This window comes from Haliaeetus albicilla, chromosome 6 (assembly GCF_947461875.1).
Source record: "Haliaeetus albicilla chromosome 6, bHalAlb1.1, whole genome shotgun sequence".
Lineage (NCBI taxonomy): Eukaryota > Metazoa > Chordata > Aves > Accipitriformes > Accipitridae > Haliaeetus > Haliaeetus albicilla.
Genome location: NC_091488.1, coordinates 18153616 through 18170657, shown reverse-complemented (window position 1 = coordinate 18170657; position 17042 = coordinate 18153616). Strand labels below are relative to the sequence as shown.

Genomic DNA, 17042 nt, shown 5'->3' with positions numbered 1-17042 from the left:
GCGGACCTGTGCTGGAACAGACTGAATGTCTGCTGTTTGACAGATATCACTGTGCAAGCTCTAGACAATGAGTGAGAATTGTGAAGTGACATTTGAGTTATGTATGACTCACGCTCTAGGCACAAACATGTTCCAGTTGCTTATTTTTTCCAACTGTGCAGGTAAGTTTTTTCAGAACTTCCTGAAAAGACCTTGTTTGGAGCTGTTGAGCATGTCGGACAGGAACTGGTGTTATGCACCATCAAACTTGTCTAAGTTGTGCACAAATACAGAAACTTAAAGATCTGTCTAGGCATAATTTCCAGGTGGGTGGAAAAAAAGAGACATCTGTGAAAGGCATTGTGTGGTACATCCAGGTGGCTTCATGCATGATGACTCCTGCCTCGCTTCTCCTCTGGGTCAGTCATGTGTCTCAGGCCTGTTAGTCTTTGATCTTCTTGTGGTATCCTCTGTAATGTGGCTTTGAGAGAGGATAATAAGGTGTAGCTATAGTTTGAAAACTCTTGACAAGTAGGTAATACTATGTGCTATAACCTGGTAGGAAATATTATTTGGTTAAATTCCTCATCCTGGCTTCCAGTATGTGCAGCATGTTGTCTTGTACTAATTTCTATTTGTTGTTGCTTATCAGGTTTTTGTTCTCTCAGATTAAAAGATAATATTTGTGGTGTGTTTCTTGGGAAAGTCCTGTATCTGAAACAGACCCCCTGCATGAGTAGAGGCTGGAGACCGACTGGCTGGGGAGCAGCTTTGCTGAAAAGGACCTTGGGGGGTCTGGGCAGACAGCAAGCTGAGAGCATGGGGTCAGCAGAGTGTCCAGGCTGAAAAAAAGGCCATCAGTGTCCTGGGCTGTATCAACAGGAGCGCAGCCAGTGGTTTGAGGGCAGTGATTCTACTCCTATACTTAGCACATGTAAGACTGAATTTTTTGCCCAGTTTTGACCCCTCCCAGTGCCAGAAGTACACTGACAAACTGGTGCAAGGTTAGGACAAGGCCACTAGGATGGTCTGGCCTGGATTTACTTCTGTGGTGAGAGGCAGAGGAAACAGGACTTCTGCTTGGAGAAGAGATGGCTGTGGGGAGACCTAATAGCCATCTGCCCATATCTGTTGGGAAGTCCTCAAGATCACATAGCCATTAGGAGTGGAAGAGCTTCATCTTCCCAGGGGGTAGTACTTCACAGCAGGAGAACAGGAGACATTGTCATAAATAAAAATGGGAGGTTTCAACTGGATATAAGGAAACACTTTCTTCCAATGGGGACAACCAGGCAATGGAACAGGTTACCCAGAGAGGTTGTGCATGCTCTATCCTTGGAGGTTTTTGTGACACGGCTGAGCAAAGCCCTGAGCAGCCTTATCTTACCCAGAGCTGACTTTGTTTTCAGCAGGAGGTTGGACTACAGACCTCCTGAGGTACCTCCCCACCCAAGTGATTCTGTAAAATTGAAAGTCTTATGTTAAGCTCTACTTATATGGAAGAAAAATGCTGTTCGGTACTGAATCTAACTGTTATCTGGGAGAATTAAGTTTGGTCATTTCTCTTGATCTTCTGTATTGGTAATATAATTTTTGACTCCCATACAGTCTTTGCTTACTGATCTTGCAGGTGAACCTATGTGTTCTTTTTTTTTTTTTCACTAATGTTCTGTATTTGAGAATACATGTGGGCCACTCGAGATGTTGGCTTGTTAGAAACAGCTTCTGAGCACCTGTGTATATTCACATTCCTTGTACTTTCTCACCTCAAAGCTTTAAAATGAGGGTACTTATGAGGGGGAGCACAGTAAAGGACAACTGGCCTCAAGAAGCACTACTTCCCTAAAGATTCTGTAGCTCAGAGAAGGATGTGTCAGTGAGTGACATACTATAAGCTGTGATCCAAAAAACGTAACTGAGATCTTGTTATATATACTATAGCAAGGAGAGGAAGTGTGTGAACTAAATAGATTCTTCACCAGAAGAATTAAGAGAGCTCTCAGTTTGATGATTATTGTGACCTCAAAACTAGCTGGCATTACTTTGCAGTATTAGTGTAATGCTGCTAAAATAAAACAATAATATTTAAATACATTAATCTGTCAACAGCTTCAGATGGGGGCAGGGACCTTACACTGGAATAACGATTTCTGAATGTTGAAGTTTGTGTTAACCAGCAGTTCAGGTAATTTCATCAGTGCATAATACACAGCTGAGTGCCTCTACATACCCAAAATGTACATAAAGTGATTTCAGATTAGGAGATCTGGCAACAGCTGCTCCCAGTATGCTGACAAGTGGAAGTTTATTAGGAAAGCACTCCTTCTAATCATTTTAGGCAAAAAGGACTGGCAACAACTGCTTCTCTTGCAAAATGCCACTTAAAGTTAGTCAGTTCTTACAAAAAGAAGTTGTAGAGATTGCAGTATGAGTTTCTCCTGCAAAAGGGAGTGTGAGAAGGACTGAAAATAATTAAACTTTCCAGGAGTGAATTGACGTAGTAATTGTGATAACACAGAGTCCCTATGATTATTTCTTAGAAATTATTTAAAGCTTTGTATGTCTTCAGAACTCCGCCTCTTAATTATAGAACTCAAAATGTGTGGCATGTTTGGTTTGTGGGTTTTTTCCCCTTTTTTTCCCAATTGTTTCCTTATGGTCTTGCTTGTTTCCTGTTCTTCTTTGCCATTTCCTTATTTTTCTTTTTTTCTGGATGTTGCTTGTTTCCATGATTAGACCAGCCCCTCAGTTATCCATGTCCTTTCATCTTCAGCCAGTTGTATCAGAAGTCTCACAAAAATTCATGACATTGAAGGTAAATAACGAAAAAGCTGATTTTTAATGAATGGTATGTTTTTCTATTTGATACTCATTAGTGAATTGCCATCCCTTTTGCTGCCTGTGGTGGGTTGGCCCTGGCTGGATGCCAGGTGCCCCCCAAAGCCGCTCCATCACTCCCCCCTTCAGCTGGGTAGTGGAGAGAAAATATAACAAAGGGCTTGTGGGTTGAGATAAGGACAGGGAGAGATCACTCAACCAATTACCGTCACGGGCAAAACAGACTCAACTTGGGGAGAATTAACTTAATTTATTGCCAAGCAACCAGAGTAGGGTAATGAGAAATAAAACCAAATCTCAAAACACCATCCCTCCACCCCTCCCTTCTTCCCGGGCACAACTTCACTCCCAGATTCTCTACCTACCCCCCCAGCGGCGCAGGGGGATGGGGAATGGGGTTTACGGTCAGTCCATCACACGTTATTTCTGCGGCTTCACCCTCCTCAGGGGCAGGACTCATCACACTCTTCCCCTGCTCCAGTGTGGGGTCCCACCCACGGGAGACAGTCCTCCATGAACTGCTCCAGCATGGGTCCTTTCCACGGTGTGCATTCCTTCAGGAGCACACTGCTCCAGTGTGGGTCCCCCACGGGGTCACACGTCCTGCCAGAAAATCTGCTCCGTGGGCTCCTCTCTCCACAGATCCGCAGGTCCTGCCAGGAGCCTGCTCCAGCGTGGGCTTCCCGCGGGGTCACAGCCTCCTTCAGGCACCCACCTGCTCCAGCGTGGGGTCCTCCACGGGCTGCGGGTAGATATCTGCTCCACCGTGGACCTTCATGGACTGCAGGGGGACAGCCTGCCTCACCGTGGTCTTCCGCACGGGCTGCAGGGGAATCTCTGCTCCGGCGCCTGGAGCATCTCCTCCCCTTCCTTCTTCACTGACCTGGGGGTCTGCAGGGTTGTTTCTCTTACATGTTCTCACTCCTCTCTCTGGCTGCTGTTCTCTGCAGTTTTTTTCCCCCCTTCTTAAATATGTTATCACAGAGGTGCTACCACTGTAGCTGATGGGCTTGGCCTTGGCCAGCAGTGGGTCCATCTTGGAGCTGGCTGGTATTGGCTCTTTCGACATAGGGGAAGCTTCCAGCAGCTTCTCACGGAAGCCACCTCTGTAACACCACCACCACCACCACCTGCCCCGCTACCACAACCTTGCCACACAAACCCAATACACTGCCCTGTGTTTGGAAAATCCTTTTGCATTACATAGCTGCTAGATTGTAAGCTCTTCAGAGCAAGGACAATCTTATTTCATGTCTGAATGGTGTCTGCCACTCTTAAGCCTGTTTGCTGTGTAAATAAAACTCAAAGCATTTGTTGTGAATGAGATTGTTACACAGCTTTGGTTTAGCAGCAGTTTAGGATTTATTAATATTTTGAGATAGATCGCAAGATTAAGTTGTATAATTTTAACAGTGATTTGATGGAATTTGTTACAATCAAATTTGCGACTTAAAGATTCGAAAATGGCAAGGATCACCTGGCACTTACAGCAGGGTTGCGCACAGATGGAGGTTAAATCAAATCACACGCACAGACAGAGAAAACAGTTCCAAATCACAGAGACAGGCAAATAGTTCCAAACCAAACTGCAAATGCACATGCACAGATAAAACAGTTCTGAACAAAACTACACAGAGGTTAACCTATGATTAAAATTTCCCTTTTGTGAGTTTCATAAATTACTCACTTTTATGTGTTGGCATTCATCAACAGACGTTCAGTAAACCTCACAAAAACAGGCCTTTAAGTCCTCGTGAAATCGTCGACAGACAGTCCTTCAGTCCTTGTGAAATGTACCCTGAGAGGCTTCCCAGCTGGGTCACACAGCCTGCTGCAGTCCCGGAGAGCTCAAAAGGTCTCGCCTTGGATCGCTATTTATAGGGTCTCGAGATGATTGGCTTTGGTCACTATTTTACATTCTGGCTACAATTTGTGCTGAGTCATTCTGATATACAGTTCAGGGAGCAGATGGCTCAGGTGTGGCCAAAGAGCCCAGAGCCCAGAAGTCTCTGTACTTGCAACCAAGGTAACAGCACAATGGGAGGTTTTCCCAAAGCATGCATGGCTTATCCTGAGATCTCAGAGAGGCCTGGGGGAGGCTGCACCACCACAGCATTCAGCTGGTATTCTCCTGTTCCAGTAGTAGGTTACCTACTTAGTGGCACCTCTGTTCTTGTCTCTTCAATTCATTAAACTGTCATTTCTCTGTCACTCTACTTTAACTTCCAGTGTTCTAGTCCATGCCTTGAAACAGACCGAAGTGCTGCATTTCCGGAGAAAATACTTTGTTTACAATTTTAGCATGTTTTATTTCTTTAATTTTCCTATGTTTTCTATTTACTTTAGAAACTCTTCTTAACTCCATTGTTTGTTCTACAGTGCACTTAGCACTTAAGAATTGAATTTATTTTATTTAGCAGAGCAGTATCAATAGTGAAAACATGATGTCTGGTTTTCAACATTTAACTTTTAAAATATAAATCTCTATGAAGACTGCTTTGCTTAATGTTTTGTTAAACCAGTGGTAATGGCTTAAATGTTACCCTGTAGAATTAGTGTTTCAGGAATACTTGCAGTAAGTGAAGCTAGGTTTCATTTATTAAATAACTACAAATTACTTTTTGGCTGCCAGCACGAGTTTTGAAAAAGTTGTATGTCTGAAAAATCACTTCAAATAGCTGAGTTGATAACACTTCAAGAGAGGTTAGGATTGTCCTTTTGAGAGGCATTTGATTGTGTCAGTGTTTACCTTCTTATTGCCAAATGACTTCTCTCTCAGCAGACCAGATTATTTACAGTCTTGTTTTAGCTTTATTAGGAACATAACAAACTATAGGTTTTGTGTTAGAATGCAGACTAAAAGGCTATTTTTCTTCTTGCAGCAAAATGAGAAGGAGAACTTGCTGAAGGAAAGAAACCACATTTTGTCAACTCTGGGTGAGACGAAGCAGAATCTGACTGGACTTTGCCAGCAGGTGTGTAAGGAAGCAGCTTTGAGTCACGAGCAAATACAAATACTTGCAAAATATTCCTCCTCAGATTGTCCGCTTTCATTTTTATTCCCGGAGAGAGAACGAACGGCTCCATCTGAGCTTGCGATACCAGCGTGTATAAAGTTAGCAGATGGTCTTTCAGGTGTTACATCTACAAGCGAGCAGAGTTCTTGTTACCAGTGTGTGAAAAGTGTGTGTGATGCAACATATGATCAAGTACAAGAACTGCATCCAGTTTCTGTAAGAACATTAGAGAAAACTTCACTTGTGGAACAGTGTGGACAGAGCGGTGGTATCACAGACTTCTGTCAGCAAATGACTGACAAATGCACTACAGATGAGTGAATCAGTTCTCTTCCTATTGCCAGCCTCTCAACATTGCAACTAAAAGTGAGATCGAGCATTATTGTAAAGTAACTTAGTAAGTGAAAGAGAAGATGAAACTTCATCTTACAAAACTACATTGACAATGGCATGGTCATTATATTACTTGGCAAGCTTTGGGTTTGCTCTGTGTAGTTCTAGAGTGTAATTTGTATGTGTCAGCCCTGGAGCTTTTCCTGTGTGGTGATGCTAAGGAGAGTTCAGGAAAGTTGTTGGAAAGTATAAACTCTGTGCACAGATATTTATTTGTCAGAAAGCTTTCATTCGGGTATAGAGCAGCCTTCACTCTGATTTATGCCACAGTACCTAATGCCACTCTGCATCTCAAGAAAAGCCTCCTAACAGGTGTTTATGCACAATGACTTCTATACATGGAATTCTTATCTCTTCAAGATTTATTTTTTCCTGGTAGACAAACCTTAGGGAACTTATATAGCTCTGTAAATGTTTATTTTGTAGATGGGTTAGGATGACATGACAGTATGAGGAGATTCTGGCAAGTGCTCTCTGGAACAGCTCATTGCTTCCTGCTGTTCCCATTCCTGTGCCAGAGCCAGCTTTTATTGAAATATATGCCTTTGTCTTAGCTCTCCAGTATGTAGTTAAGACAAGTGGAACAGCGGAGGTGCTGCAGCATACCGCTCTCTTCTCTAAATTTTGTGGGAGGAATAACAACATACTGGGAAATGCAGAAGTTTGAAATTGATGCAATTCTTTGATTAGTGTGCATTGGATCCTCTGGCATCTGAATGCCATATGCTTGTTAAAATTCATTGCTGTATTGTGACTTGTCCTAGCACCTTCAAGCTTGCTGCTGTTTGTGGTAAGTTGGAATCAAAGTATTGTGAAAGTTTTAAGGACAGATTTTTTTTGAGGTATTCAGGCACCAAATTTGTCGATTTCAGTGCCTGATTGCCTAAAGTAATCTACAAATGTATTTGTTCTCTGATCATTGGGACCAGTGAAGATCTATTTCAGAATTTTAGTCTTCAGGATACTTTTATGGCTAAACCGATAATACATTTTCAATGGCTTGTGCTATAAGCATAAACATATAGAAGCTATAATAAGGAAATGAGCTGGAGGGATTTCCTTTATTTACTTTGTGAAGGAGAAATTCAGCCACTAAAAATAATCCCCATTTTTTAGATTTTTACTTGGCAGTAGATGCATATTGTATGCCAACGATGCTTTGTTACTTACATGTTATTCTCACACCAGAACTAAGTATTGAACCTCACCACAGAAAACTTTGGTTTTGCTGGTTTACAAAACATGAAGAATCTTGTACAAGCCAGTGGAATTCTTCATTTCCTACCTCAGAGTGTATATTAGCTTTTTGTGTCTTTTGTGTGCATGTACAGTAGGCAGCAACTAAGCAAAGGACTGTTGTAAATACTGCTTTGCAGTTTTATCTTGCAGTGAGACAAAACTTGTTCTTGGCAAGGCTCTTCTCCCACCACCCCCCATAGGTAACATAGCATTAATAAATCTATTAAGACTATTAAGCCACTTATTTAAAACAAACATTTAAAATTTGACAGATTTCAACAGTACTTCTCATAACCAGCACGTAATATAAGTGACTACACTACCTCACCTATGGGATTGAAAGTTGATTTAAATCTCTAGTGATATCCTTGGATTTTCATCATATATCATTACCTTTTTAAGGAGAAAATTTATGTTAATGGAGCATAGCTTGTATAAATCACAGTGCTTGCAGTAATTGAAATTCAGAAATAAATACTATATGGCAGACATCATGAGAGTTCTACTGCTTTGGGTATATTTTCAGATAATTGAGTTGAAATTCTTTTAAATGACTATCATTTATATATGTTGATCCTGTATATGTATTACTTGTGAAGCTCTCTGGGTTTTTTCTCCGGCGTCTGTATATGCCTGGTTAATTTAATACTGCCTCTCTTCTGTGCTGCCACCCTGGGCAGTGTTTTGCTCCTAAGTCTCCATTTTATTTAAAAAGCAAACCAACAAGAAACAATCAAAAACAAAACAGAAAGCCCCAAACCTCTGTACTGCCCATAAGCAATATCACTTTTAAAGCTGGTGATATTCTGCAATGACGTGGATAACGGCATTAAAGCATTGTCCTAATAGTACCCATACTCTGAAATGGAATTCCTTGGGTTAAATGTTTGTTACAAAGGCATGGAGCATGTATGTAGAGAATGACCGACTGGGAGCTTAAACATATCCAGTGGCCCAAACACCTGACACACTTCACTATGGATGTTGGAAAACCGGGTCAGTGGTTACCAAGTTCAGAGGCCAGAATATCTACCAAAGAGTTGTGCTCCACTGCTGCAGTCTGGTGATCAGCCAGGGTCTGAATTCCACCCAGCAAATGGTGCAGGGCTTCCAGCGCAGAAATCATCGCTATCATTGACATATGATAAAATTCATGTCATGTTTTTAAACCCATGATGAACTTGATGAAGTTTGAGGGTAGGTTTTTGCCTAACCAGCTGTGTCTAAATTTTTAAAATATTTATTTAACACAGTAGACCTACAAGTTGCATGTTGACTTCTATAGCCTATATCATCAACTTGCAAAAGTTAAGAATGAATGACAATTTTATGATACAGAATTCTCAGGTAAATGTTTTGGAGTTTGGGTTGTTTTGTTTTTTTTCAGTAAAGAAATACTCGATTTTGAAATTGTAAAATACTTTGTTAAAGCATGTTTTAAAATACTTTTGACGGACTATCTTAAAGCCATAAGAGTATGATGGCATACAGATTGTAAAATAAACAGATAATTACAACAGTTGATTTTGTATCTTTCATAATTCAGTATTTTCTAAGACTACAATAAAAACCACTATCCTTTCTACAAAGGCTTTTCTTTTTTTGTACAAATCTTTTGCAGTGAAAGTCTTTACTGGTGCATTATTCACTTATGTAGTACTACTAAAACATTTCTGAAAACAGTAGCAAAGTAGTCTATATAATTTATAAGTTCCTGAATAATACACACAGTAGCAAATATTACTGAGTTGGAATAAATTTCCTGTGAGTTTATTTGGCTTTTTTGTGTCCTCTTCTGTTTCAGTGAGCTTTCTTTTCTTGGGAACTTTGATATTGATTTATTTTTTTTAATTTTTTTAATTATTATTTTAAGGGAGAGAGGAGGTAGGTGGCTGATTAATGGGATATTGTAGGGTTTTGGGGTCTAGAAAAAATTTGGAGGTGATGATTCCCTGCATCACATAGATCAGTGCATGAGACTGAGGTTTATCAGGGGAAGTTGTAGTGATATGTATGTTTATTAAGCTTCTCAAGAAGTATCTTTGTAATTGTAGATCTGTTGGGTCCTTTTAAATAATGAGAAGGATTGCAGAAAAGTTACCCTCTGAGAAACTGCATTTATCCTAATCGCCGTCTGTACTTCTGAAACAGTAAACTGTAATACTGGATCTAGCCTTTTAGTATTGTGTTTTACCTTGCTCAAAAAGCTTTTCATTAGGAGTCTTCCTTCATTTAAACTTTTTGGAACCTGCGCATTTGACGCTGTTAAGTCTGAAGGTACTTGATCCCACCAGCAGACCCTTTGTTAAAAGTTAAAACGGGGAGTGTGGGGTGAAAATGCTGGAAAGCAAGGTCATTGATCATAAGGTTCAACTTGCTGCTTATAATTGATAAGGCAATAAAAGCTATCTCTTTCTCCAGGACAGTTTTGTTCTTTGAATTTGTAGTCACTTGGATTTAGTTAGCATGTTTTGCATTTCTTGACTTTAAGAACCAAGATGTTAGCTTGCACAAGAATGTTAGTGTGGTTCCTCTTTGAGGAAACTTAAAATCTTGATGCAGAAGTATGTGATATGTTTAAACTCCTCTTAATATTCAGCAAGAAAAAAGGGCAATGAAAGCTGTAAAGTACATACGCCAGAGATCAGTACTGGACAATTAGTTCTGCCTCTGAGTCATTTTTAGGAAGTAAGAAATGAGGAACTGCTGATAATTGGCACCCTTTATGTGAGCTCTGGATTTTTATCTGAGTGTGACCAAGCTAAGTGAAACTTGCTTAAAGTGAAATAGCAAAATTTCTCTAGAAGTGGAAAAGAAGGTAAAAGCACCTGCTTTAACTGAAGCAGTTTTGGAACAAATTTCTATAATACTCTTCTGACAAAGCGTGAACAAAATAGTTGATCTTTACAGAGCAAAGTGAATATTGTTCCTTTTTTGGCACTGAAATAGAAGCTGGACCCTTATACCTGTTTGATATTCTATTGTTTGCATATCGATTTCTTCTTTGTTTTGTTTTTGTTCTTAAAAAGAATGAGCCTCAAAAGCACACAGCTGCAATTCACTAGCATGTATAAAGGAGCATTTTAATATTGGTACATTAAGACTTTCTACCAGTTGAATTTTTGTGGACAGAAGTAAAGGTAAAAAAGAAGGGAAAATGAACTGTTTTAGCAGAGGTTTGAATAAGAGAGACTTCATGAATATTGTAAAAGCCTATTTAAGCATGTGTTATGCTCTCCAGGCCTCTTAAATTTGTATACACTGCACTTCAGCTTTTTTATTACTATTTTTAATCTTTCTGAATTGCAAATATTAATCTGACAGATTGTGGACACTAGCAACCATTTTTTTCCCCCACCCTTAGATAACTGGGATGGGACAGGGAAAGCAGTGTTCACCTCAGAGATTGAAGCTTTAGAAATGAACAATATGTTTAAACAAACACTTCTGTTGCGAACAAGGTGATGTCTGAAGATCTAGGTAATGGCATTTGTTGCTGGGAAATGTTTTGTCTTTTTAGGTTTAAAATAAAGGTTTAAAACAGGTTTAAAAATAAAGAATGAGAAGTGCTTATTTTCCTGTTGAGGCAGGAAAGATTCAGGATAGAACTTGTCAGGAACGCATGCTAGAACCCAATTTTCTTCTAGTTTAGAGTAGAGAAGGTATTTTTTACTTTTCTATCCCTTCTCCACTGTTTTGAAGAAAAGTGGAAGAAATATTTGTAATAATGCTCATTCAGAATACAGTGTAGCTTTCTAATAATGGTATTAAAAAAAAAGTTTCATGTATACTAGGTATTGTAAGCACATGTACATATAGTCTCTGTTCCAAGGAGATTTTGATTAAGGGATGTGAGGTATCCCAATAACAGGATTTGCAAAGTAGAATATAAACTATAAGCTCATTTTAGTTTTAGGATGTTGTTTTGACTTGCGACCTACAAAACACTTCATTAGATAGGCATTCTGGGCTATGAGGAGGGATAGCATGACTGTAGGAAGGTAAAACCAGCTTTAGACTATGACAACATAAATCTGTTTGGTGGTGGATTATATTGTCTAAATAGTAGGTTTACTTATTCTATAATATATTGCCAATATTGCCTCCCACTTAAAGATGCTATTACCAGCTAGTGTACTGAGCAGTAAATATTATGTGTATATATATATATATAAAGAAAAATAATTTCCCTGAACTCATTAGAAATGCTAGTAGCTGCTAGACAGCGGGATTGACACACGTCATGGAGTACCTGGAGCATTCTTTAAGCTGTGCCATCCATATAGGAGTTAACGCATGTGTCATTGTTTTCCTGACTGCATTTGGATCTGGTTTTGAGAGGAAACTGAGGAGCAGGACAGCTGATACAATACTTCTTTCTGGCAATGTCAAGCAGAGGAGGCCACGTTGCATGGTCAATATTCACTAGGAAGTCTTGAGGTTATGCTTATAAAGTTCACTAGAAGCTGAATATACGCTTGTAGACAGTCTTGAACTGCAGTTATCAGATAAAAGTATTGTGTGTGTGTAGTGATTTCTTTCCCCTGTCAGCTGGTGAGAAGCTTTTCCTAGTGCTACAGCCGGTAAAGAGCTTCCAGCTTTCTATGTATCTATAGATGTATGAAAAATGAAGATACAGGTGAAAACTATCAATAAGTTTTTATAGGTTCTAGTAGTAATTTAAGACTTCGTGTATTTTGTGTATTTTTTGCTAATGAAAAACTGATTTATCAGTGATTTCATAGTGTTCCAAAGTTAGAAGGTCAAAATGAATGTATTTGTAATGCCAATAGAGGACATCAGAAGAGTGTCATCTGCTTTTGGGATTTCAGTTGGAACCAAATTAAACAAGCAACTTCTGTGTTTGTTCTCTCAGTTTTTTAATTAAAAGAACCCAAACAAACAAACAAACCACCACCAAAGGAAATAAAACCAGGCAGTGTCAGACTCTGGGAGACAGAAATTGGTAATTTACAGGATTTCCATATTAAAAAAAGACTTTTCCATTATTTTCTTAACAGGAAAACAGGTTTCTAGGTTTCCTTTCATGGAAATTTATCACAATTTTCACTTTTTAAAAACTCACATTTCTGCAAAAGGATATAAGTTTATGAAGAGCCCCTTTGAATACAGAAGAACCTTGATGCCTGAATAATTTGGGGTGCGAAGATTCTGTTTCTGTAACTTTTTTCTTCCAAGCTGCTAATACCTGCCTTGAAATTAAGGGCTAGTGAGGGTCTTGCCAGTGTAATATAGATTCCCAAATCTCTATTTCATACAGTTACGTAAAAACTTGATTTTTCAAGAGTGCTGATGTACTGGTGCTTTTTCTTTCATTTGTGCCCATGTTGTAGACAGATACCTTTTCATCAAAAAGATCTGTTGATCTGGGATGGGGGTGGTGGCGAGAACGGCAGCCAGCTACGACTTAGTCCAGCCCAGGACTCCTTACAGAGGTCTTGCTGATGCTTAAATAAGGCCCTCAGTCTTGCTCACTGAGCTGGAATGTGAGCACACAAATGTGGCTGTGCACCTCTCTCCATCGCTCATCTTTTTTCTACAAATCCTACCGATCCAGTGGCTGCTTTTGTAATTCGAACTGTGCAGTCTGTTTTCGTCTTTAAACTATAGATGGCAGCATCACACTGCGTCCTGCCTGCATTACTGCTGCTCAAAGTGAGAGCAACTAAATCGGCATTTCTTGGTTTAAAAAACCTGGAAAACTCGTGAAAAACTAAATTATTTTTTAAAAAATAAATTCACAAGATAGATTTCAACATCTAGCTTTTCAACCTGCAAATTAACACTCACCTTATTAATTTCAACAGATTAGTGATGCAACTGCAGCATAGTGATTACTGATGTTCTGTTGAATTCAGGTCTGAATTCCAAAAGCGTACATTCTGCCCGTAACTTTTCATTCTTGAAGTATATTTTATCTTAACGGACTTGAATTCAAGACAGAAATGAGAACAACGGTAAAAATAATTAACAAAATATTTCCCGATGCATCATGACTATACCTAAGTTGGAGAGTACGTTGAAATTTGCCTTGGGCCTCACCTAACAGCCTTTTAGCAACTTTTTAATATTTAATTTGCTATTAGTTCAAGGAGTTTACATTACATGTTTTCTGAAAGACGAGGGTTTTAAATTCTGTGCCAGCACTGGGCCTTTTAAATATAGACAGAAATAGATTATGGTTTAAAAATCAAGCTGCTATGTTCTAAATCATATGACTTTGCTTTAAGAAACTTGATCTAATAGCATCCATAGTTTGTGGTCAAGAAATTATGATCTTGCCAGTTTGTGCATACTGCGCAGCAAGGTACTGGGAGGTAATTTCCACAAACAAAGTAGGGGATGATTCTGTTCCCTCTTTCCCCCCTTCTTGGTGGACTCTCTTCTTCCTGGGTGCTATTCTGAAGAAGAAAAAGGCTGTTTTCAAGCAAGCCAAATGGTACGAGGTGATACCAAGTGTTTGGTATAAACAAACCAAGCTTTGGAAGAAAAGATTTGCTTTTATGCATTTTGCAGAGCATCAACTGCAGTTCTCAGTTGATGCCATGTAACGCTGCCCACAAAGAAAGGGGAAAGGAGAATTAGTTGAGATAAAATAGATGCCTACGTTTAATTATTTTGCTGAGAAACTATAGTAGTATCATTCACGCTGATGTCAGTATGCTAGGTTAAGCCTAAGAGTGTATATTGAAGAAGAAGAGGAAGTTACAAGCTAGTATTTCAGTCATAGGCTGAAGCTTTGTGTAGTTCTCAATTGCTTATATAGATAAAATACTTGAAAACTCAGGAACACACAGATGCTAACAGTAACTTCTCCCATATCCTTTTTTCCCACATCAGCTTCAAAAACCCAAAGTTGTTAGTTCATTTGTATATGGCAAAATTTTCTGCCATGATATTACCAAAAATAGTTAGCTTTTATATAACTCTTCCTATAGACACAATAATAAAGGAGCTTTTAGGGATATTAATTTGCTTGAAGAATAACAAGCAAAACTGGAAAACAGCTTTTTGTTTGAACAATATGTAGAAAAGTCTTTGTTCTTGATGTATTAAAATGCAAATATTAAAAGCAAGAATATACAGATGTCATAAAAAGAAAATCTGTATTTCAAAGCTGATATATTCCCCTATTAATTTACAGTTATGAGAAATTTCCAAGCATTTCAAATGCTTTTTCTTAGTAATGGAAAATGACCTGTGTATAATTCCCATCTCAAAAATAGCTTACAAAAATCCTTTGAGCTGTCAAAAATTATTTCTGCCCCATCTTAAAATCAAATGGTTATACTTCAGCCCAGAGAATATATTTAACACTGGACTATAAAACTCTGAAAATACAGCCTGAAACATTGATGAAACCAAGCAATAAAACAAGACAGGGTATTAATCCTTCTTTATTCTTTTCCTATTATGTTGATCTGAATATCTGGTATCTGATCCCAGAAATATTCTTTGTTGACTGTTTTACCCTCCGGAGCTCTTAATGGGGAAAAAATAAACTGGGGGGAGGGAGGCTCAATGCTGCAACTGAAGTGCTTGCCATGCGGTTGTTCCAATACTTTCAGAGATATTCTTATGGCTGAGATTTTGCTTGCTTGCTCACAAATTTAGGAAATCTATCAATCAAAAAAAAATGTTATGCCGAGAACCCAGCTGCTGTGCATTGTTGGGAGTTTGGGTTTGTTTCCCAAAGGAGCGGTGATTTGAGGCTGAGGCTTAGAGATCCAACAGCTGCTGTTTGGGGTTGGCATTTTGGCGTAACAACTTTTTGATGTGCAAATTCTTCCAGGGAAAATACCTCAGGGAGAAACATGATCTCACATACTGTTGCAGGAGGCATCGCATTGTCGAAATTGTTCATTCATAGCCATCTTCTACAGGTGGCCTATTGCTTGAAAATAGTCATGTCAGTGCTGAACGCATTGTAGCTATGTATGCTAAGTTCATATCTTAAAAAAACGATTCTTGGATTTTGTTCTCCCATTAGAAAACAAGTTGCAGCAGCTGGAGACATAGTCACTCCAGCTGATGCATTTATGAATACTTGCAAAAATACTTTAAAAGTCAAATTATTCATAAGCAATGGTGGTTTTAATTTTCCCTTTAAATCTCAAGTCAGACTGAGCAATGCTGATGAGTAAATTTGATGTCTTGGCACTGCAACTTCCTTTATGTTCAGAATCACTGATGGGATGCTGACAGAAGTCAGCTAGATCACAGACCTTGCTTCAATGTTGTGAGCTAGCTAACAAAGGAAAAAAAACAAAGAACACCCTTTGCACAAGTTTCCTGATTTTCTAGTGTCCTTTTTGCCTTTCTCTTCCTCCCAATTTGTGACTAGTCATACAAAAGTAGAATCCTAATCCTATGTGTGCTGCAGGACCATCATCCTGCAGCATCAGCCAGTCAAGCCCATGAATTAGTAGGATCCAGGCCAATACTCTCCTCTCTGTTCACCAGAATGTGACTTACGATTTATTTTTTTTACAAATCAGAAAACTATTTTGCAAGACTTAAGAGAAGTCTTGTGCTTTTGCTGATTTTCTTCTGCTATTTTTATCCCCTTCAAAACTTATTTTGTGCTATTCAGATAGGAAGTAAAACACATGAAAAAGTGATGTAATATTAGTTATGACTCATCCCACACAATTTTTAAAATGGTGGCTTAATCATTTGAGGTTTTTACAACTGTAACCCTAAACTGTAAATTAGGCTAGGTATGGTACATTACTATTTTTTACTAAATGGTGGTCATCAAAATAAGTGCTTTTGTGTTATGTTCCATTATTCCCACTGTCTTCAGCATTAACACTGAGCAGTCGGGGATCTAAATGGATAAACTACCGTGGCAGGGCAAATCGTGTGTGTAGCTCAAGAGCTACAGCTTCAGCATCCCCAGCCTTTACCTCCTCCACAGATAATCTGAAGCAGCGAAGCCAGCAGTCGTCGCTGTGGCCAAAATTCACGGGCTTCTTTGAAATCCCTCTGCTTGTTGAGGCCAGATCTGCTCTGTAATGGCATGGAGTTGTTGTCACCTCTCACCTGGTCCCCTGGTGCACACGATGGGTGGGTTTCAGCTCTCTTCTGTCGAAGGATGCTAGCATGGAAATCATAAAGTCAGGTAGTTTCTTCAGCTCTGCTCTGAGGCTTGACCTGTCTCATGCCTAAGTAGTGTAAGGTGGCTGCAATATCAGTGGGTCTGGCAGTAGGGCACAAAAATGGAGGTTATAACAAGCTTCGTAACAAAATTGCAAAATGAGTATGAAGACGAACTGAAGCATCCTGCTAGCTGGCAAGGATTCCTGTTGTTGAGATATACTGAATGAACTAAGGCTAGCATGAAAAGCTCAGTGGATACGCTTTCAAATTCTGTGTTCTTCCAGGGGTGAAGAAACTCAGAGGAACGGGGCTCACTCTCAGGACAGTAATTGCAATAAGTGGTTTGATTGCTGCACAGAAATATCCCTATCTGACTAGATGCCTAGTAAACTCCAAGGTAAACTACCTGTGATTGTGATTAATTTTGCTGGTGCCATCAGTGATGCTGGCAGA

The 17042-nt window shown here is 39.3% G+C and overlaps 2 protein-coding genes across 4 annotated transcripts in view; one reads left to right on the top strand and one right to left on the bottom strand.

Annotated features, from left to right (window-relative positions):
• Positions 1-9243, top strand: part of BACH1 (BTB domain and CNC homolog 1) — a 31128-nt gene extending 21885 nt beyond the window's left edge. Inside the window, exon 5 of one of the 2 annotated variants that reach the window (XM_069785262.1) lies at positions 5700-9243. In XM_069785262.1, coding sequence (XP_069641363.1) covers positions 5700-6155 — 456 coding nt within the window. In that variant the 3' untranslated portion in view covers positions 6156-9243. The remainder of the gene's footprint in view (positions 1-5699) is intronic. The other variant, XM_069785263.1, reaches the window with a different exon arrangement.
• Positions 1-17042, bottom strand: part of CCT8 (chaperonin containing TCP1 subunit 8) — a 336809-nt gene that overhangs the window by 108083 nt on the left and 211684 nt on the right. The gene's annotated exons all lie outside the window — the stretch shown is intronic.